General features: G+C 32.6%; 1 protein-coding gene across 4 annotated transcripts in view; it reads left to right on the top strand.

Moving 5' to 3' along the window:
• The window catches only part of LOC118189518 (uncharacterized), a 317,844-nt gene that overhangs the window by 79,901 nt on the left and 214,453 nt on the right, over nt 1-23,490 (top strand). For all 4 annotated transcript variants that reach the window (XM_085809144.1, XM_035360141.2, XM_035360143.2 and 1 more), the window contains one exon: nt 12,713-12,964. In XM_085809144.1, coding sequence (XP_085665270.1) covers nt 12,713-12,964 — 252 coding nt within the window. The remainder of the gene's footprint in view (nt 1-12,712; nt 12,965-23,490) is intronic.

The raw sequence follows: 23,490 nt of genomic DNA on the forward strand, positions 1-23,490 counted from the left end.
TAAGATATCATCTATAATACATTCAACGCCTTCTAGACCTTCTATTATTTGGTTTAATTTTCTTTGGCAAATTTCTGGAGCTGAACATATGCCAAAAGGTAATCTTTTAAATTTGTATCTTCCAAAAGGTGTATTGAATGTACACAAATTGCTACTTTCTTCGTCAAGCTGGATTTGCCAAAAAGCACTATTAGCATCTAAAACAGAAAATATTTTTGCATTAGTCATTCTAGTCACAACTTCGTCAATGGTTAACATCGGATAATGTTCTTGTTTTATAGCTTTATTTAAATCTCTAGGATCTAAACATATTCTTATTTTGTTTGGTTTGACAACTGTGACCATTGAATTTACCCATTCAGTTAGTTCTCTTACTTTCTCAATAACATTTAAATTTTCCATTCTTTGTAATTCTTTTGTAACTTTATCACGTATAGCTATGGGTATTTTCCTTGGAGGATGAATGACTGGTGTTACATCTTGTTTTAACTGGATTTTATATTCTCAATTCAAACAACCTTAAGCCTTCAAATACATTCTTTGTATTCCTCCAGTAAGTCTTCAGTGTAAACAGACATTACTTTCTGAATCAAACCTAGTTGCAAACATGATTTTAATCCTAATTTAGAAGGTACTTCTTTGTCAATAACTTGGAATTCTACAACATAATGTTTTTTTCCATATTGGCAGTTAAGTACTACTTTTCCTAAAGTATCCATTTTATTCCCAGAGAATGTAACTAATCTTTTAATTTCAGACTTCTGTATTGGAACATTTAGAAATTTCACTTTGCTTTTAGAAATAACATTGCACATTGCTCCAGTATCTAACTGCAAATTTAGTTTACTTTTATTTACATTAACGTCAACAGTCCATTTCTCTTCCTTGTTATCTGAATTAAGGTTTAATGTGCCAACATAAAATTCTAAGTCTTCCTCAGAGTCATGATTTATTAATTTAATTTGTCTATCTTTTTTGTTTACCTTGACTGCTTCATTTTTTATTATATAGCTTTTACACTGATTCGCGAAATGATTTGCCTTTTTACATTTATGACAGATTTTTCCATATGCTGGACACATTCGATACTCATGAGATGTTCTACATTTAGAACAAACTTTTGTCTTTTGTTTATTGGTATTTACCTCTTTGTAGGTATTCTTATTATGTTTACTTAGTTTCTTTTTCACTAAGTTTACAGCAGTTTCCTCACCTTTTATGATTTTCATTTGATGTGCACTTATTTCAGCAGATCTGCATATATCAAGAGCTTTTTCTAATGATAATTCTGTTTCATGTAACAATCTTGCTCTCACTACATCATCTTTAATACCACAAACAATTTTATCCTTTATTAAACTATTCGTTAATTGTGCAAACTCGCATGTTCTAGCTTTATTTCGAAGGTCAGTTACGTATTCATCTATGGTTTCTGACGCGGTTTGATTTCTAGTAAAGAATAAATGTCTTTCATATGTAATATTTTTCTTAGGAATACAATATTCGATAAATTTTGTTTTAATTTCACTTAATTTAATTTCTTTATCCTCTTCTATAGGAAATGTATTATATATTTCAAGACAATGAATTCCTATAACATGAAGAAAAGTATTACCTCTTACCTTCTCTACTTTATTATGTAATCCACTAGCTACTTCATATATTTCAAATGATTGCAGCCATCTCTGCCAATTCGAAGCTAGATTTCCATCAAATTTCATCGGCTCTGGTGGTTTTAAACTTTCCACTTTGAAAGGAAACTTTTCCTGACACCATATATTATTATGAGGGTACACTTTTAGCTTTTAGAAAGTATTTATTTACAATCTTAGAATGTATAGTCACAGAGAACTGCAATACCAGCATAGTTCTATTTTTATATCTGTATTCAAAATGTTGCCAATTACGAGTTACTAAATATTAAATGTTACCATTTACAAATTATTAAATATTACAGAAGGTGCCTTATGCAACCCGAAACTCATGACATTAAATTCATATAGCCTGAAGGGGGTTATAATGGTAATTTTTGGTTTATCATTTTCATTAATAGGAATCTGAAAGTATGCTTTATGCAAATCAATTTTAGAAAATATTCAAGTATTTCAAAAGGAAACTGCCTTGCATACTTATTACATTTTGCAAAATCACAAAAACCCTATGGAGTTAAGAAAAGATAAAGCTTTAAAAAATGTTTCTTTAAAAGGTAGGTATGCAAGCATGGACATGTTATTTAGCACTTCTTTCTTCATTGCTGAAAAAATCAGAAAAAGCAGAAGCATGTGTTTTTTGTTTGAGGGATGTTTTCTGAGATTGCCTTCTCTGATTTTACAAAGCTAGGTTAGTAGAGATGTTTCCAGTCATCCTAATAAAGAACATTATGGATTTTTATTAGCTAAACTTCTTTATTTTAAATTACGGTGTTTTATCAACTACTTGTAAAGTTGAAGCAAAACATTTCTAAGCGAGAAATGAAGAGTAGAAGTTTTTTTTTATTGATTTTATTTAGAGGCTGTGAAAAGGAACTGCCTTTGCATTATTGCCAATTAAATCTTACTGATCATTCTATAGTGTTAAAAATTATGCTGCTGGGATTGAGGATGTAATCAGCATTTAATCTTTATTTGTGATCAGACAGTGGCAGTTAGTAGTGTTTATGGTTAGTTAGTAGTTTTTGTGGCAATTAGTAGAATGAAGCATTAATGAAAAAAAAAAAAAAACTTTTAATGATCATCTGCAATAAACATGCTAGATAAATTTACAATAAATATGGCAAAATTAGAAAATGTTACAAGCTTCCTGTCTTTATTTGACTAAAAAGCTACTAGAGCATTGTCAAAAATCAGATTACATTTATTAATTAAGGTTTGGAGTCATTGAATATAAACCCTTTTAACTTACAAATGGATCTTGGCTGCCAGAGAATATAAAGGATGATATGCTTATGGAATTTTGAAAATGAATTGCAAATGAATCTATACAAAGAGGATAAAATGTGTAAGATATTCTAAATATATTAGAGTAGCAAATATTTGGACTAAGTAGCATCTCAGCTTACCTGATTATTTAACAAATCTGGATAATTCTGTTTACTTCCTGGCAAAAATATGTATATAAAGTACAAAGTCCAAGATCTGGACTAGTTGAGACTTCAATTCCGGATTTGGGATTTTTCCAGATATTAGATCATCGATTTACATCAAGTAACATGACATGTAGAAATTATAAAATTAAAAGTATGAAATCATGAAGCATTTATGACCTTAAAAGAATAAATAAATAAAAAAAAGTCTGAATTTTAGATGTTTGCTTTATTAAACATTTTCAATGTGAGTTGTTGAATTTGCTTTGTTTTCTGTGCTACTTTGTCTTTAATTTTATAGACAGAGATAATTTCATATTCAGTTATAAAGTTCTGTTGTTAGAGTTACAAAGTTAGAGTTGTTAGAGTGTCTTAGTTACAAAGTTCTGTTGTTAAGTCCTGTAATTGCTGTATTGAGAATTCCCACTAAATTCTCAATCCAAATTTTTCTTTTTCAACAACCTCTCTGTCGCTTTTTTCACTACCGATAGTGATATTTTCATGGTGCATTTTCATCACAATAAAAATCTTCTGCTATATTTTCTTGATTTAACACCACTTCTCCACATTTCATCACTGGTTCTGGCCCACTTAGTGGTCGAGAGGTAAAGTTGTTGAATTCTGGTAGTTCGGTCCGAGGTTCGAATCCAGGAAATGGGCTAGCAGCATGGGAGTTTTCAAGGTTTTCTATATGCGTAATGTGTATAAGCCAGTTTTCTATAGAAAGTCCTCAACAAAGTCATCCCTTCCCTTAGGCTCAAGTGCTTTGCCATAATTGCATAAACCAACCATCCACAAGTTCCATTAATTCAAAAGTTTTGCTTTTTGTTTGTGATATCTGATAAATCTTCAAAGTCATGGCTATCATAAAGCTTAGCTATCATCTGCTATTAACTATTCACGATGCATCCTGAGATTGGGAAATAAAGGAGTTCTGCTGAATTTTGTTGCTGCTTTTTTACTGCATGCTGATGAAATTAAGCATGAATTATGTTAGTTTAGTTATTTATTATAATTATGGCTATTTTCCTAACATGCTTAACCCTTTGAGGTTCAGTGCATAGAATTTTTTTTTTTTTTTTGAATAATAGCTTTACACATAGATAATTAGCCCCTAATACAATGTTATTTCATTCAAAACAAACCAAAAGAAAACAAAAAAAAAAAAAAAAAAAAAAAACACCAGGTAAACCTTTAATGTTACCTTTAAGGATACCACTTGCCCCACCGTGCATCTAGAGCAGTAAAATAGCATCTTTGCTTGAGCGTAAATTCTTCTAATATGCTTATCTAAAGTGCTAGTTTTAGCAACCACATGAAAATGCAAGATACAAAAAAGGTTTTTTAATAATTATCTAGAAAATATTGATCATATTCGCAAAATAAAAAATATTTTTTTCATTTTAAATTACTTAATTTATAAAAAAAATCGCTCTTTGTACTACTTTTTAATGATTTTATAATAGATTTGAAACAGAGAAGATTTTCGCTCCAGTACTTTTTTTGCTACAGGTTTGAAAAGGAAGATATTTAGAAGGCCGTCATGTTTATTTGCATTTCATCTCTCTTTCCTCTGCTTAGAATATTTTTCTATGGTGAATCACACTCGCATATCCATTCAGTATTCGATAACATTTCATGTTACAGGGTTATATTTTCATTTCTTTCAGAAAAAATAGTAAATATTTTTCAAGTTTTAACATTATTGCAATTTATTAAAAAATATAAATTTGCATTATCAATATATAAAATGAACATTATACTTGAATTTAAAAAAATTTGAACGGCGCTGCCAACTAGTAGCAGCAATTCCTACATGTACGGTGGGATGTATTTGTCCCACCTTTCAATTTCAACCATTATTATTTACAGTACATAGTCCGTAATCCAGATGTCCATTATCCGGAATGATTTATTATCTGGATCTCAAAGCCACAATCTTTTTTTTGTATGCTTTATGCATGTACGTAATGCGTTTACGCATGTGCATGATGCATTTGCGTATGCGCATTTAATGTATAACGGACGGTATACGCTAGGCTAAAATTATCTTCAGATTCTAAGGTATTTCGGTTAATGTTGCAGATTGCACTGTTCCTTAATCTTCTAATTGGATCCGGCTTATTATTTTTTGCAGACTGTTAGAGCAATTTTATAAAAATTAAGCTTGAACTTTCGTTTATGTCAAAAAGAGATTCCAATTCTGGAGCTGCCAAAGGATCTACAAAGCGAAAGCATGTTTCGATATCCATCAAACAAAAAGTGGATAAAGGCATGAAGAAAGTGACAGAGAGGTTAGTGAAAAGAAAAAAATTTCGATTGACAAGTTAGTTGGTATTCTCGGCACAGCAATTACAGGGCTTAAACAGTGGAACTTTGTAACTGAACAAGAAATTATGTCTGTTTATAGAATTAAAGAGAAAGTATTGGCACAAAAAACGAAGCAACTTAAACAACTTGCATTGAAATAAATGTTTAATAAAGTAAACAAATAAATATTAAGTTTTTTTTTTTTTTTTTTTTTTTTTTTGTAAAATTTGATACCCTTTAGATCATAACTTCTCTTTATTTCATAAATTACGGTTTCATATTTTTAATTGTATAATTTCTGCATGCCATCTTACCAGATTTAAATTGATGATTTATAATTCGAAATCGCCGAAGTCCCGACGAGTCCGGATTACGGATTTTTTACTGTGTTATATATGAATTCAAATAATAATTTTTATTAGAAAAGGAAACTTTCAGATAAAAGTATTCATTCTAACACCAAAAGTAGTTGTTCAGACGATTTAAATTGCATAAGAAATTAAGGAGGGGGGGAAGGAAAAAGAAAAAGCTTAAAAATTAGACCTGCAAAGAATTTTTATTTTACATTATTTCTGTGAACGAATACTAGTGCTGCCATCTGTTATACATTTGGAGAACTAAAGGGCATAATTGTATGTATTTTAAATGGAATTTTGCAGGTTTCACAAGGGAGATAAAAATTGATAAAAAAAGGTGTCCCACCACCCGTCAAAGCGTTAAGGCTTATCCGTTTCCTTAATGAATAAATTCCAACATGTACAGGCTTATCCATGGTGAGCACATTACATTTTGTGGCTTGATGCAGTCTCTTGAGTTCAAAATTAGAGAGAGTTCCTATATTCAAAAAATTCTACCGCTCCTGAATTTTGCAATCCTTAATTTTGTTGCTCAGTGCTTTTCTAAATTCTAAAAATTTTTCCTTCCCTTAATTCTGCCACTTGGTATGTCTTCTCTCTGGTGCTCTTACATCAGTTCTGGGCATAATTGAATAAGAAATAATTTATTCGCAATTCAAATAGCACTAAATGTAAACTTTTGGTTTATGAATACCATTCAAAAAATATGCTTTTTGCATATGGAAAGAAATTTCTTGCTAACACAATGAACACTTCACAGTTGAAGTCTGTAATCATTGCTAAGTGTTTAGTCAACATAAAAGATTACCATGCTGTTTGGTATTCAGTTACTAATATCAAAAAATAAAAATTTAAAAAATTGTTTATTTATCATTGCATGAGTTATTTGTCAAGCAGCAGTATGTTGATAGTTATGCAGTAATGAAAGCAAAAAATAATAAATAATGATTCACCAGGTTAGTGTCAGTGCTTAAGTGCAATTAAGAATCTAGTGTCACATGTTTGTTGTGAAAAAATATCAGTTGCACAAGCGTTAAAGCAAAAAGAGATCACTTAAAAAATTGCCGATGATCCAGTAGTCTGGATTTTAGATCGTTCCAGATAATGGACATCCAGATTTCTGACTTTGTACTGTATTTTAATGTAAATTAGAAAATTTTATTTTTGTGTATTAATATTATTTCAATAAAAATTATGCGTGTCTGTAAAATAAAAATGGGAAGAACACTTTTTTAACAGAATGAAGCTATGAATTCTTTTTAATTCACCTGAACAAACCACTCATTTGCATTTCCATTAAAATAAAGCAGTGAAGTTGATTTTTAGCTTTTTATAAATGTTCATTATGCTTTATTAACACTATTTGTACAGTACAAAGTTTGAGATCGCAGAGACTTCCGGATTTGGGATTTTTCCGCATATAAGATCATCAGTTTAAAACTAGTTAGATGGCATGTAGAAATTATAGAATTAAAAATATGAAATTTTGATTTATGAAATAATAAGCTTTTATGATCTAAAGGGCAACAAAATTTACAGAAGAAAAGCTTAATATTTATTTGTTTACTTTATTAAACATTTCTTTCAATGGAAGTTATTTAAGTCACATTTTTGTATTAATTTTTTCTCTTTAAATCTGCAGACATAATTTCTTACTCAATTACAAAGCTACATTGTTCAAGTCCTGTAATTGTCCTGTAATTTAAGTCGAGAATTCCACCTAACTTGTCAATAGAAATTTTTTCGTTTTCAGTAACCTCTCTGTCACTTTCTTTACTATCAGTAGCAGTATTTTCTGGATTTGGAAATATACTACAGATTTTGCTGTCCATTAATTACTTGATGGTTGGGGCATTGTCATTCCAAAACTGCTGTTATATCATCTTCATTTATTACCATTTTTCTACATTTCTTTAAAAAAATCATAAATTGGAAAATTTCACCTTTGGTTTCTGATATCCGAAATCCTTCACATTTGCGCTATGATATTCATCATCCTTACCATGAAATATGGTAGCTGGCATAAATTACACCAAGCATTTTTAAAAGTATCTGAGGGCACATCATCCCACGATTTTGCAATGCTCCACAAAGCAGATTTTCTGCTAAAATGTTAAAAAAAAATTCTCGAATAGTCTTGTAAGTATTCAAGAAATTTAAAACCTAAATTTATTTTCTTTTTAATATTTTAATTTTTTTTTAATTTGTAAGATTTAAAAAAAATTCTACTTTACATTTGCACTATTCTGATATCTGTAGGCTGAGTGATGGATGTACAATTTGGAGGGAAAAAATAATACAGATATCTTTATTTATCTTTCACAAAAAAATTTTAAGTGAAATATGAGCCAAACAATTATCTGCAATCAAGACAATTTTTGCATCCTCATTAAACCACTTAAATTCTGATGAGCCTCGGGTATGAAATGATTTTTAAACCAATCATTCATTAACACTGGTCTCTTTTGTGCTGTTTTATTTGCACGATAACAGGGAAAATCGTTACTCCTTGTTAATCGTTAATGCTTGAGCCCACCAGCGGCCGAGCGGTAAAGTCGCTGAACACTGGTAGTTCGGTCCGAGGTTCGAATCCCACGAACGGGCTGGCTGCATGGGCGTTTTCGTGGTTTCCCCCATGTGTAACGTGTGTACGAACCAGTTTCCCTTAGAAAGTCCTCCACGAAGGCATCCCTCCTCTTAGGCAGATAGCCCTCAAGGCTTTGCCATAATTACACACACACACGTTAATGCGTGAGGTCATGTATTTTTTCTGATTATGAAATGTTTACACTTGTGCATTCCTGCAGCATTTGTACATGCTAAAATTGTTAGTCTTGCTTTGGAATCTTTGACACCAGTTGGGCCCTTTTCTGTTTTTTTTTTTTTTTTTTTTTTTTTTGCCAAGGTATTTTGTGGTGCATATTGCCAGAAAAGACCAATTTCATCAGCGTCATAAATTTGTTATAGAGATAACTTTTCACTATTAATGAATTCATCTGCAAATAGTTCAGCAGCTTCAGTATCAGCTGAAACTTTTTCCAGTGAAATTCTTAATTGCCTTATATCATGGAGATTTTTTAATTTGGTTAACCAACCTGTCAAATATGTGCACTCAGTTTTTAAGTTCATTTCTTAGTGAAATATTTTAGCTTGAGCCGTTAGCATTGGACCCGTCAATGGCACTCCCTTGCTGTGATGCTGTCTGATTCATTCAGTCATTACTTTGCCATGATCTTCTCTTTTATCATATGGAATAATTTTTCTGCTATTTATTGCAAGTGGGGTGTCAGAATCCACAAAATAAAATCAAAAAGTTCCTTTTTTTAAATTTTTTATGTCATATACAGTTGACTTTACCATGCTCCCGCCTAATTTTGTGATGGATATACCATTATCCATTTTTTGCAGCAATTCGACTTTTTGTTTAATTGACATCGAAATATGCTTTTGCTTTCTAATTTTGGAGCCTGTTGCTGCTCCAGAGTTAGAAATTCTTTTTGATATAAGCAAAAATTCAATCTTTAATTTTCATAAAATTGCTATAATAAAAGCAGCCTGCAGAAAATAACAAGCTGGATCAAATCAGAAAATTAAAGAATAGCGCAACCTGCTATATTGACTGAAATTCCTTGGAATCAGTAAAGTATAATTTTAGCCTAGGTTAACAGCATCCACTATATATTATTGCTTATGTATCATGAGATTGGCAATGAAACACAAGTTGTGCCACTGAATAATAATTATTATTATTATTCGAAGTTCAGATTTTGAGCGTGAAGGTGCAGTTGCCCCTCACTCCCTATTTTTAACTTCGCTAATTTTTCTTGTCCTTTGTGTTACATGTTTGATCTGATAGCCTGGCTCAGTAAAAGTAGGCAGCCAGTGTAACTCTGATTAAAAAATCCGGTTATAACCACGTGCAGTGCTGATAAGGACCACGTGTTTCTGAGACTTCTTCCCCTTTATTTTTCTTCTTACTATGTATTTCTTTCTCCTGATGAGGAGGGACCTTTAGCTGCCCTCGAAATCGATTGAGTGTTTCAATATACTTACGCTAAATACAAGGTTGTTTTTATGATTTTGATTGTCACATTAGCGTGTTTTTCTTCTAGTCTAGTATCATCTATAGTATGATCGTTATATAACGTTATATAATTGTTATATAAGCATAAGAACAGTTTTTCCTTTTTTTAGGAACATTAGGAATTAATGTTTTATCTTATCGAAACGAAAACAGTGTAGAAAATATTCCTAGTTTCATCTTCAGTTTCTGAAATGCAATCTTTATCGCTTTCAAATATTTGTAGTCACAGGCGTTGCATCTCCAATTCATAGGGAGTCATTCTTTTTATCAGAATGCAGTTAGAAATTTTTAAGAATTTAATGTCAAGTACTTTAAAATCACTTGCGAGTAGAAATATTTACTGTTACACTCTAGAAATAAATTTCTGAACTAAGTATTCAGTCAGAAAAACACTTACGCCGGCAGGCGCATGGGGTGTGTTATATCCCAGGTTCCAACAAAATACCGATAAATCTTTTTCTGAAACACGCAGGCAAAGAAAAAGCGGTTCTAAACGTCAACCACAACTAGAAACTCGGCTACTGAATACAGCACAGAATTTCAGTTTCACAAGTTAGGAATATTCCACTTTTATGTAGGGTTGGGGTATGATACACCCCACGCACTTTGCCGCGGGTTAATAAATGCAGTTTATGAAATAAAATTTGGATGTATGGAAAAAGTGTGTATTAAACAAGTGTAGTATTATCAGTCATTAAATATGAGTGTTTATGTACCTGGTGGCCATAATTAAACTGACAGTGCTCACAGTGTTCTGTAGCATGATCTATTTGCAAAATTGACGCAACATTTTGTAGGAAGATAAACAAGACGGGGGCGAAGGATTCCGTGAAAAAACAAATTAGTTCCAAAAGTCACCTCTAGGGGAATATTTGGTGCTGTGTAATAGAAAATAAAGTGTTAGCAAATGCAAATTAATACGGAATAAAGTTACCTTTTATTATGCACGTTTTCTGATTTAGTTCAAGTGCAATATGGCAACACTTTTAAAAAAGCTTAAAATCTACATGAACACCGATAAAGTCTCATGATCTGCAATATCACGTACGCTGAGCAGAAGAAGAAGTTCTTTATTCAAATTTCAGGTTACATCCATTTGCACAGTGCCAGCTGCTTGGGTTTTAAAAGGCAAAGTGTTACGTTTCGAATCAATCGGATTGAAAGTTTATGTGCAATGCCTCTTTCTTTAGTCGAGCGTGCGTTACAGGTCAAATTCTTTTACCTCAACCAGTTCAACGCGGCAGCCACTTTTCGTGCTTTTAGAACGCACAAAAAAATGTGTAAAGGTAACGGTCCTGTGTCAGTTAATGGGCTAAAAGCAATGGCTGCGACGTTTGAGAAAACAGGTTCTCTGAAGGTTTAAGTCAGGCAGAGGACGAAAACCTGTACCACAGGATACAATCGAAGCAGTTGCCACGGCGATTGTTGATAGAGGACCAGACAATATTGCTGCCACCTCTAGCGCTCGGGGAGTAGCTCGGAATATGGATATGCCTTACAGTACGATGGAAAATCTTACAAAAGATTATCAACTTCTATTCGTACAAGATCAGCCGTGTACAGGAGTTACTGTACCCCGACCATGATAAGCGATTGACTTTTGCTCTCACCTTTCTTGCCAGAATGGAGGTGAATGATGCTTGGCCGTGGAAAATCTTATGGGGAGACAAGGCCTACTTTTACCTGAATGGAACTGTGAATACCCAGAACTGCTGAATTTGGGATGACAAACCACCACATACAGTCACAGCAATTCCCTTACATTCAGCAAAGGTAACTGTTTAGTGTGGGTTCACAACAGAATTTATCATAGGTTCATTCTTCTATCAGAACATTACCCCGACAGGACCGGAAACCTGTTCTGTTACCGGAGTGAAATATCGCCACATGTTGAACAGCTTTGTCATTCCGGCACTTCAGCAAAAAGAATGCCTGGGGGAAATCATTTTCATGCAAGATGGAGACCCGATACACGTTGCTGTATGGGTGCAACAGATGCTACAACAGAAATTCACAACAGAAAGAGTCATTAGCCGCTACTTTCCAACTGCATGGCCACCTCGATCACCTGATCTTACCCCATGCGACTTCTGGCTATGGGGTTACCTTAAGTCCAAGGTCTATCAAGGAGTGGTCCAGGACCTGGCTACGTTGAAGGATAACATATCACGGACTGTACGGGAGATTCCTGCAGACATGTTACTTTCTGCTGTTGTGCATACTGTGCACAGAATGCAATATGTGGTCCACAACAACGGCAGTCACATTGAACCTCATTTGAATGCGAAATAAAAGGTAATTTCCGTATTGATTTGCATTTGTTAACACTCTATTTTCTATTACACAGCGCCAAATATTCCCCTAGCGGTGACTTTTGGAACTAGTTTTTTTTTTTTCGCGGAATCCTTCGTCCCCTGTCTTGTTTAATCTTCCTACAAAATGTGGCTTCATTCTTGCAAATAGATCGTGCTACAGAACACTGTGAGCACTGTCAGTTTAATTATGGCCACCCGGTATATTTAATACGTTGTGTATTATAAGCTAATAAATTTGGGTTATGATTCAGAATGTGATTGAAAATTGTGTAGATGCTCAGAATTGTGTGTGTTATTTACAGCATTTGTGTGCAATTTATTATTTTATTTGTATTGGTCTGCTGTAGGTATTTTTTCTTTACTTTCATACACTTTTCACATGCAATTATGGCTCCCTCTTAAGATCCAATATACAGTGATTAATTACTGCTGTAGTCTAATGTCTGGTTAAATAGATTCCTAAATTTTAATAGTGGTTTTAAGGTATATCTGTTTTTATAACTTAAATTTATATTGTTATGATATTTGAAATGTGACAGTAATATCTTTTGCTTTTTACTTGAAGGAAAATCCTGCCATGACTGCTCTGAAAAAAGAAGAAGAATCAACATCAAATGTATTTAAGAAAGAAGAAACTCTGCAGCCTGCAGTGCCTAAGAAAGAAGAGAAGGAAACAAAACATCAACAGGATGAGGCATTAAAGAAGATGTCAGCAAATAAGGAGAAACCAAGTATTTTGGAAAAGAAACTAGAATTGGCTACTAAGAAAAAAACTGATCTAGTTACAGCAATGGGGTCTTTGTTACAAAATTTCAAGGTAGTCCTATATTATTGAAATATTTTTAAAATACTATATTATTAAAACATGTCTTTAATTTATGAATTATTTTTAAATTGCTTGCTTTACTAGGTTTTGTGATGATTCATAATTATGTGCAAAATGTTGCAAAAATGTAGTTTTTAATCTGAAGTTGGGGTACTTTATTATGGAAACTATAAAGGTAAGGTTTCCATATTTTAGGAAGTAAAACCAGGGTACTTTATGCTAAAAAAAGTTAAAAAAGATTACAACTTAAATGTTATATGTCCCTGCATGATAAACTGAAATTGGTATACAGAAATCAAAGAAAGTTGTTGAAACAATTTGATCAGTAGAATATTCAAGTATTGAAACGTAGGTTGCATATTCTGCAGCAGATCTATCGTGAGGATGCAGATAATCTAAATGCATGTTAATGAAACTACACAGTATGATGAAAAAAAAAAAAATATCTGAAAGTAATTATTCTTGTAAAAATACTATGCTTTTTTTGGGGAAGGGCTTATTCCTCTTTAGTAAATTAATATTTTCTTTGTAACAAATATAAGTGTAGAATTGTGTAAGCCTATGCCAAACACTTGGTAACTTTACAAGGGGGGTACACTCTTAAAAACAGAACATCAGGGAAATAATATTGAAGTGAAGCAACTTATATTTTAACATTTTTAAATAAATTTAAATAACTCGAATAAAATGAAAAATGAAGCAAAAATCTATATTTGAAACAAAAGTCATAATTAAAAACTCTGAAGCGGATTTAAGGTCTATAAAATAAATTGGTACAGTTTGAAAAATGAATAGATCCTCGTAAATTGAAAACTACGAGTAATAATGAATGAGAAATATGCTTCGAATCTGCAGTAAAAAATACTGGGCAAGGAAAAAATTATCAAAATCTAATCAGCTAGCCTCATTATAAACTTTTATTCACTAATTTAATGGAAATTTTTTGGGGAAAATTATTTTTCCTGAACAATATTTTAATTTATTGTAACAACAACAAATTTTAAAATCAATGAGGTTCTGATATGACTTGAAACAATTATCAGTATAAAATTTCCCTTTTCTGAAGTCAAGTATCACAACAATTCGTTGTTTCCCTTTTTTCATCTGATGGTGGTTTAAGCAGACATCATCTTCATTTTCTGTTCTGTATTTTAAAATATATTTTGGATGGCTGAGGATGGTTTGTGTTTGGTGCATTTTTTATGTGAAACGGGCAATTTTATTGTGCTGATTTTCCTCTCCTTGCATTCTCTGCAAAAGGGGGAGGGAGGAAAAAAACAATTTCCTCCCTCCCCCTTTTCTGTGATCCATATATAAAATAATAAATGCTTACAGTATGTTGGTCATCCATTCATGTATTTAGTTTAAATGGATGCAAATTTGCTGAAACATTTCAGTTGTTATGTGCAGCATTCTAATATGCTGCTTGCTTGAGTTGAAGTATGTACTGGATATTTGAGTTGAAGAATGAAGAATTTCCATGTACTCACCACTGTTATTTCATTTTATGCTTCCAAGCTGACAGCAATATGCCACTGGAACTTTGTTGTACTATTATTTCTAATTTTTTTCTTTTTTTATTGATCTGTCTCAAAATTTCTATTTGCTTAGTTTCTTGCCAGCTATTAAAATATTTGGAAAAAGTGGCCATGGACATTATTTCCATAAACATTGATTCTAATCTTCTATTTCTAATTACTTTAGTTTTTGAAATGAGGTAAAGAATTTTATGAAAACAATTGTTAATAGTGTAGGTGAAAGCATTTTATAAAAATTAAACATGACTTTTTATTTTGCCCTTATTGATTAAAATTGGTACTCTTCTATTATCGAGACCAAATTTAGAAATGTAAGTATGTGTGCATGTAAGATATGTTCATGTATGCATGCATGTAAGTATGTACATTTATACATGTGCATACACACACATACATATGCATGTATGCATACATACATAATTTCTGAAATTGGTCTCGATAACAGAAGCGTATCTTAAAATTTCCTGTAATAAAGTTTTTATTATGTTCCTAAGATTTAAGAACAAAATGTTTTATATTTTTACTGGAAGAGTTTATTCAGATTTTCAAGAAGTAATTTACTAGTGTAGATTTTTCCCACTCCTGTGTCTATTTATTAAATTTATCAAGAAATTGAGAAGCAAAAATCAAATTTTTGTTTGTGTTATAAGTGAACAGCATTTATTTTTTAATTTATTATTACCTTATCAAAAATACTTATTTAGCATATTTTTGAAGATTTTACATGTAAAAGTGTGTTTATGTGTGTGCTATTAATTAGGCTGTTCTACTATTTAGGGAGTACTCAATTGATGGTATAGCTAACAAAGTTATTATAGTCATAAGGCATAAAAATCATTAGTTTAATCACATTAGGGGAATAGAGTTTAAGCTATAGCCATCTAGGAAAGGTAAACTTGTGGTCCCCAGAGCTAAGGATTGGTGTCATTGACTGTGTGGGATATGTCTTTGAAGATTGCAATCATTGAAATCTACTTGTTCCTTGCAGCTGACGTGATTACTGTTTCTTTCTCTTCTGTCCATGTATCCTTGCGTGGAATGAGAAAACACTAGTTTTCAAACTAATTCTGAACGTTTATGATGTATGGTTCAAATGCCTGTTATTCTTGATCATTCACTAGCATTTAAATCAGTTTGCCTGTCGTATTACTTTTAATGTTTGCTTAGAAATGGTTACATGTGTAGTTTTTTACTTTTTATGACAATGAACTACATGCACGAAAGTGAGGCATCATTTCCATGATATTTGGATAGCATTGTCTGTAATTAATTCAGTGGCACTTTATTATAATATACTTGAAGAGTTAAATATATACGCATTGCAAAAACAAATTGCAAGCAATTTGTAATATATATGTACGAGCTACGTGATAACAATGAAGTTCTGTGTAACTCAGTCTACCAAGGTTTGCCACAGACAGACATGCAAAGTAGCAGAGTTAAACAGTATATATATATGAAAGATTTGGGAGTAAATGAGCCCTTCAGCTTTCTTTTAGTATCATGATATGCTCATTATTCTCTCCAGTTTTATAAATGTGTTAAAAATTTTATGACGTTTTGTGTCATGGATTTGTATTGTCTGAGGATGGCTTCTTAAGATGGCATATTTAGATCACAGTTAATTTCACTATTTGATCCACCTTTGTCAGTCAATCATTTTTTGTGTTGTTTATGGTCAGGGGTATTTATCAAGAGATGGCTTCTTAATATGAGATATTTGGGTACATCTGCATGCAAAGTCACAATAGCCTAGATTGCCAGTTCTTTCATACGTGTGTTTGTCATTGACATGTCTTTGAAGCTGAAGCAGTTGAGATGCTCAGCAAATAGAAGTAAACTGTAAGATATTGCATGACAACAGAATTTACCTTAAGTAGTTTTTCTGAGAATTTATTGTTTTTAATTAAACTGTCAAGAATATTTTTGGTTTGTGCAGTCTTTACTTCTTAGATAATAGATATCAGTCGTCAGTGAATATATAGTTAATCTATTAAAGGTAATGATATTAAAAACAGTAGATCTAATTAAGTCCTAAATCTCACTGTTAACCAAAAGAAAATCTCCCGTGTAATCAGTGGAAAGAATATGAACATTGTAAAAAAAAAAATGGTAAATGATTTACAAATAATTTTTCAAAAATAAGACAGTCATGTATATGAGAACCCTCTTACATTTTAGAAATTTTAATTTAAAAAAAAATGTGCTTGAACATTTATTGCAGCAATTCTGAGAAAGAGTATATTAGTTTTCTCTCTTTCCTTTGGAATTTTCATGAAATTACAGCGCTATTAGCTATGGTCCATGGATATTGTTTGAGGTATATTATTATCTGTTTGTTTCAGGCATATGAGTGGGCAGTATAGCAGATGCAGAACTAAATTGAAATCACTTTAATTAAGGCTGATTCATACCTCTGCATTCACACAGTGAGACAGAAAGCAGTAGCCAATCAGAAATGAGTTTAGGGGTAGTATTTTCCAGATGATTGGAGATCATGTCAGTTGACCCAATTTAAAGTTTTTGTTGCTTTTAATGCCAGTTTTAGGTATCGTGTTAGTATACTGCTGTGCTTACCCACTGTTTGCTGCATCTTAAAAAAAATATAAATAAAAAAAATTGTTTTAAACTGGATTCAAATTAAGTTGAATTGAAAGGTGAATTAATATTCCCTAACCAACACCTCACCATAACAATTGCCTCAGCAAATTGGAGAAAAAATTTGCTTTCATAAGAATGCTAGACCACAACTCTAAAAGACTATATGTGACATTTCACTATGCCGTGTAAGTACCACAGAGACATGGAAAGGGTGTAAAAACCCTTTTATTAATTCAAATGAAGCCAACAGTTATAGTTTAAATTAGAGATAATGGGGTGAAGCAAAACTAATAATTAGCCTAATGGCTTTACAATTGGAATAGCGTGCAGGAGTTAGCTCTGACCTGAGGTTGGTGTAACAAGACTAATGGCAAGAATAACTCAATGCACAGAATACTATTCGCAAGAGAATCAAATTAGTAATGTCGCCTTCAAGCATGTAGATTATCCTCTAATTCTACCCTCTAAATCCTTTTTTAAAATAGTCTCGTCTTTCTACATCATTTAAATATTATGCAAGCTAGAAATCTACATTCTGCGGGAAAATAGAAATTAGAGTGAAGGACAGAAAATTAACATAAAATAACTGGTTAGAAACTTAAATGTGAACTCCACAAAAGTCATGTCTGTTCTATACAATGAAGTCACTGAAAAATTTTAGAATTCCATCTTTGAGGCAAAAGGATAATGCAATAACCTTTCTTTGAACTTTTATGCTTTCCTTAATCAGGTTGGAACAGTAACGATCCCACGGAAGACAAACAGGAAGATTTAATCATGCATTGTTGCTCTTTCTGACTAGGCTTCCTGTGAAGCTCATTTTTCTTTCTACTGCAGTTATTTTCATATATACTCAAGATTTTTTCAATCAGAAATTTTCATTTATTGTGCATACTGGTTTATACATAAATTGAACTTTATTTTGCAAGGATTGATTGTTGTATTGGTTATGTTCTTTGTCACTTTCAGTTAAAGGAAGCTGCAGTTTCTGCAGTCAGCAAAGTCACGATGATCATTAGTTGGCTCTATTGCCCTTTTCCCCCTTCATATTTTATCTTTTATTTTCGTAAGTTCTGAGTCTTTTTTTATTCTGTCTTGTTTCTTCCACATTAGAACTTATATTGGCATTCAGTCACGTACACATAGAGCTTCAAAGTATCAGACTGGATCCACTTTAACTAAGAAATAAGCCTAGGAAGTGAAAATTTTGTAGGTACATACTATGTGGGAAAATTGAGATGAGAATGAGAAATAGGAAGTATATCGCTTCTCAGTTCTTGAAATGAAGAGCAATCTTAGTATATGCAGAGGAGAATTTTTGAAGTAGAACTTTTCACTCCAATATGAATGTATATTGCAGTAATTGCCTGTGTGATTTAATTAGTATTTAAACTGTATAATTATGCTAACATAATAATTAAACTCTTTCCCCTTATTCTGCAGTTTGATATATCAAAATACCCATTTAAAAGAACCCTATTTTAAGCTAAAATTCCATGTCAGTGAGTGTTCTTTTAGTAATGCAAGCAATCTGATAAAACCAGTTGGTAAAGCTCACAAGTCATGCATGAAGTAAGTTATCATGCCAAGACTTTTTTTTCCTTTTACATGTATACTGCAAACCAAATAAATAATTTGCTGTCTTGAAGAGCCTTATTTTTATAAATGTTTGGGGCTGAGCAGTTTTAGATAACACTTTTTTATTAGAAAAACTCATGGTGAAGATTTAAAAAAAAAGTCATAATATTATTTTTGAGTATGTTTAGAATAACAGGAATTTGCAATTTGTTTTAATTTCTATTCCAAAAGACTCCTTTTTATTGCTGAACATTAATATATATTCTACCCTGAATTCAAAAATGCAAAACATTTTTGTCAGGAAGTAGTTTCTTACTTGAGCTACTGGTGGTCATACTTGTGATATCCCATTCACTGGTGTCAGTTTTCCTTGCAAAAATTGTAAATTAAAAAAATACTCTCTTTTACTATATGTGTCAAGTCTATTGCTTTGAGGCATTTAAGACAAATAACTGTAGACCATGCTTAAAAGAAGTTATGACTTCTCTGATAATGAAGTTGCCCAAAGTGTTCGTAATGTGAGCAGTGCATGGAATTTCGGACATTTTGAATTAAACTGGGCATCCATCAAATGCTCATGGTAGCCACGAAGATATGTCATTTAAAAATGTGCAGTGCATTTTAAGATGTTTCAGATTCCATGCCTTATGCCATGTTATGAAATGTCGGGGGCCTTCATCATCAGGAAGGTCAGAATTTACTTCGATAGTCTTTAAATGTCAGTTGGCGATCATGATGAATTCAAAAAAAAAAAAATTATCTGTACTTGTTCTGATCAGATGGTAAATAAACAACGATGCAAGAATGACAAGCTAATAATGGAAGAGAAAACACTATTTAGCCATAATTTATAATATGTGTACACTTTCAGTTTCACAACAAGTGCTCAAATTGTAGAACATTAGGGATTCTAAGTTTTGACCATTGACCATTATGCAATCTCAAAACAGTGACACATGGATTCTGAAACCCTTTAAAAAATATGCGGCATGTCACAGTTGTTTGTAGCTGCTATGGAGATTCTTGTGACTTGGTCGGTGTAATAGTCAACTGTTGTCTCATAGACATAACTTTCATGTTCTCTCACAAGAAGAAATTCAGGGTAGATAAACTGAGTCATCATGATGGCCATGAGTTGGGTTCTTCATGTCCAATCCATTGCTGTACAAATGTTCAAGTAATCTTGTATGGCACGCTCAAAATGATTAGGAGCTCCATCTTGCTGGTACCACACTGTATGCTGAACAGGTGTAGGAACATAGGCGAATTATTGTGGCTGTACCTGAAAAATGCAATTATCAACCACCCAGTGTGTGGTTGATGACATATGGCCCAAATAGGTAATCACTAATACCATCCATAGATTCATGAAAAACTTGTTGGACAGCATGTATATGCATATTTGTGGGTTGTCATGGTTCCAGACATGAACTTATGTTGATTGACAGAAAATGGCTTCATCCTTGGAAAGGAATGCAGAATGGAATGCCAGGATCTGGTTGCATTTGCTGCTACACCAGTGCATGAATTCCTCACATTGAGGATAAACTTCAGGCTGCAATGCCTGGATCCACTGTAAATGATATAAATAAATACTCCCTGTATAACGTGCACCATACCTGCTGGCAAAATCAAAGGATGATTTGTATGCCTGTACCAGGAGCTTTTCTCAACATATCTTGTCTCCTAAGGGAAGCATATGCGTCATTTGCAACTGCCCTGTATTATGCTTGCTTTTGCAGAATGTCCTGCATTTACGCAGAGTAAGATGCAAATTCGCAAACATTCAGTAATTCAGTTGAATGTCTGAATAACTTTCAGCATACAACTGTACAGGAACTCTTTATTCCAGTGAACTTTTGTGTCGACCAATCTTCATGTCCTTATTTGTAAATTGTTTAATGCTGCAGTCAGAACTTGAAATGACCAACTGTGCATGCTAACTATAGTTCTGACGAACAGTGCCCTCAGACATGCAAAATTTTAAATGGTAAGAACCAGGTACGTATCCAGAAACTTTGGGCAACTTCTTTATTGGGAAGGTCAAGCCTTTTTCGTCTTTAAATGTCAATCTCCAATAAAAATATATTCATATTTTCTATCCTAACATCTCTGCAGCGGGCTGTTAATGGTTTTCCTGTCACAGTCTCCAATATCCCCTTATTTCATTAGGATTGCATTTGCGATTCAGCATTGCTATGGGATTCCGAGTCATCTAGGTTTATCCTACCCCGCTAGAAGTTTGTTCCTCTAGTTTTGAATTACCTGATATATTACAAAGTCCGAAATGCGGACGTCCATCATCTCGAATGATCTAAAATCCGGACCTCAAAACCACCAACAACGTTTTTCTGGTAGGATTTACGCATGTGCATTTGATTCCCCCCTTCATGCATAATAAAACATATGGAGAGTCCCGATTCTTAATTTCACTTGGACACTAAATAAAATACATTGTTATTGAAGAAACAGTCATTTTAGCATAAAACTGTACAATCAATAATTTGGCTCCGTTGCTGCATATCTCAAACCGAAACATTCCACATAGACACATCATTCATCTGAAACCAACCTGGCGAATCATTATTTATTGTACTTTCCTTTCATCACCGCATGTTTATCAAAACATGACAACTTGAGTAATGACTCATGTAGCAATGATTAAATAATTTTTTCATGTTAGTAAATGAATAATAAAGGAGTATGGTAACCCTTTATGTTGACATTACGCTTGGCGATGATTACAGATTTAAGTTAAATGCGCTAAATAATGTTGACGAGGAAAAATTTACCAAAAATTTCTTTTCTATATGCTAAAAATAGATTTTGTTGACGATACTCATAGATGCAAAGATTACATTTGCGGCTATTTGAATTAAGAATAACTGCTTTGTTATTCACGTAAACCCAAGAACCAGCACCAGGGCTCGTAAGCCTGCAGAATTTAAGACCCATAGACGCGGTAAGATACTGGCCCTCCATAAGGCCTTAAGCATGTGCAAGAAACAGATATAAGTATAATAAATAACTAAACTAATACAATTCACGCTTAATTGTCTCGGTGCACAATAAAAGCAAGATAAAATTTAACGGAACAACTTATCGCTAGTTGCCAAGCTCATGATGCACAGCCAAATATGTATAGTGAAGGCTAACTAAATTTTGATGATGATAGATGCTAATTTTAAAGGTTTTCGGATATCGCAAAACAAAGGTGAAATTTTCCAATTAATGGAATTTGTAAAGAAATGTGGAGAATCGGTAATAAATGAAGATGATATAAAAGAGTTTTTCATTGTAATGGCAATGCTTCTCAATCTTCAATCAATTAATGAATGGCGAAATCTGTAGTATGGTTCTAAATCCAGAAAATACCGCTACCGGATAGTGAAGAAAGTCACAGAGTAGTTACTGAAAACAAGAAAATTTCGATTGACAAGGTGTTAGTCGGAATTCTTGAAACAGCAGTTACAACAGTGTAGCTAAACAAGAGATTATGTCTGTCTACAGAATTAAAGAGAAAGTATTTATACAAAAAAACGAAGCAACTTAAACAACTTACATTGAAAGAAATGCTTAATAAGGGAAACAAATAAATATTAAGCTTTTTGGGGGGATAAATTTTGATACCCTTTACATCATAAATACTTCAATATTTCATAAATCACGATTTCATATTTTTAATTTTATAATTTCTATAAGCCATCTTACTAGATTTAAGCTGACGATCTAATATCCGAAAAAATCCGGAATTGCCGAAGTGCCGACAAGTCAAGATTTCGAACTTCGTACTGTATATGTAGTGTTGCAAATTTTGTGTTTAGTTAGATATTTTTAATAGAATTAAAATTGTTGTATTCCTCCATACAATGCAGTGCAAGGCAAATTTTAAAAGAAAGCTGGAAAAGTAAAAATACAGGAGCACATGCATTAAACATTTAATAAATGGATAGCTGGGTATTGAGATTGATTAAAGGTAATTGACCACTATGTTAGTTGTAACCATAATTCCATCGTCTTGTTGGTTTTTTGAAATCTTGAGAAGCAGAAAATGCTAGAACTCTCTGACGTGGCCAGTTGAAAACTGTTTAAAGGCTGAGAGAGACATCTCAGCTGAGTTGTTTAGTTAGCTGCTGTTGTTATTATGGCGAGTTCAGCGTGAGATCGGATTAGTTTTCTCTTTGCATTGTGTTGTATTTTAACGTTTTTAGTAGTTTGAAGAATAACTACTGATTATATTGTGTGATATTGTGAACACGTGTATGAATATCTCTGAGAAAAATTCTAGCATTCTGTTATATTTCTTTTGATAAGAATAAACTTTATTAACCCTTGTATCAGACTTGGGCATTCAATCTATCACAAACCCCTACACGTACAACAATATGTGTGTATGTGTGATGACTTATTGCATTGTAAATACCTTAATATTAAAGAAAGCTTGATTAGGAAATGCACCAATTAACTTTTTTGTCATGGCCGAAAAAACTGCTGCGTAGATTACTGGAAACTGCAATGTAGTGGATGACTGGATGGAATTTTATGAGAAGCATGACCAGCATGGTAGTTAAACATAATTTATTTCTGGAAAACAAATTTTTTAGGACATATCTCCACAACTGGTAGAACACTATGGTTGCTGAACATGCACTATAAATTTAAATACGCAATAACATCTTAAATAAGGAAAAACACATAGCAGAGGCTAAGTAACATGTTTCCAGCAGCAAGGCGAAGTGGTGAAAGAGGATGTACAATTTGCTGCAATACTACTTACAAGCTTGTAAAATCTGTTTTAAT

The sequence above is a fragment of the Stegodyphus dumicola genome, chromosome X2 (genome assembly GCF_044657685.1).
Source record: "Stegodyphus dumicola isolate Sdum_Otavi_A_Nest chromosome X2, ASM4465768v1".
NCBI classification, from domain to species: Eukaryota; Metazoa; Arthropoda; class Arachnida; order Araneae; family Eresidae; genus Stegodyphus; species Stegodyphus dumicola.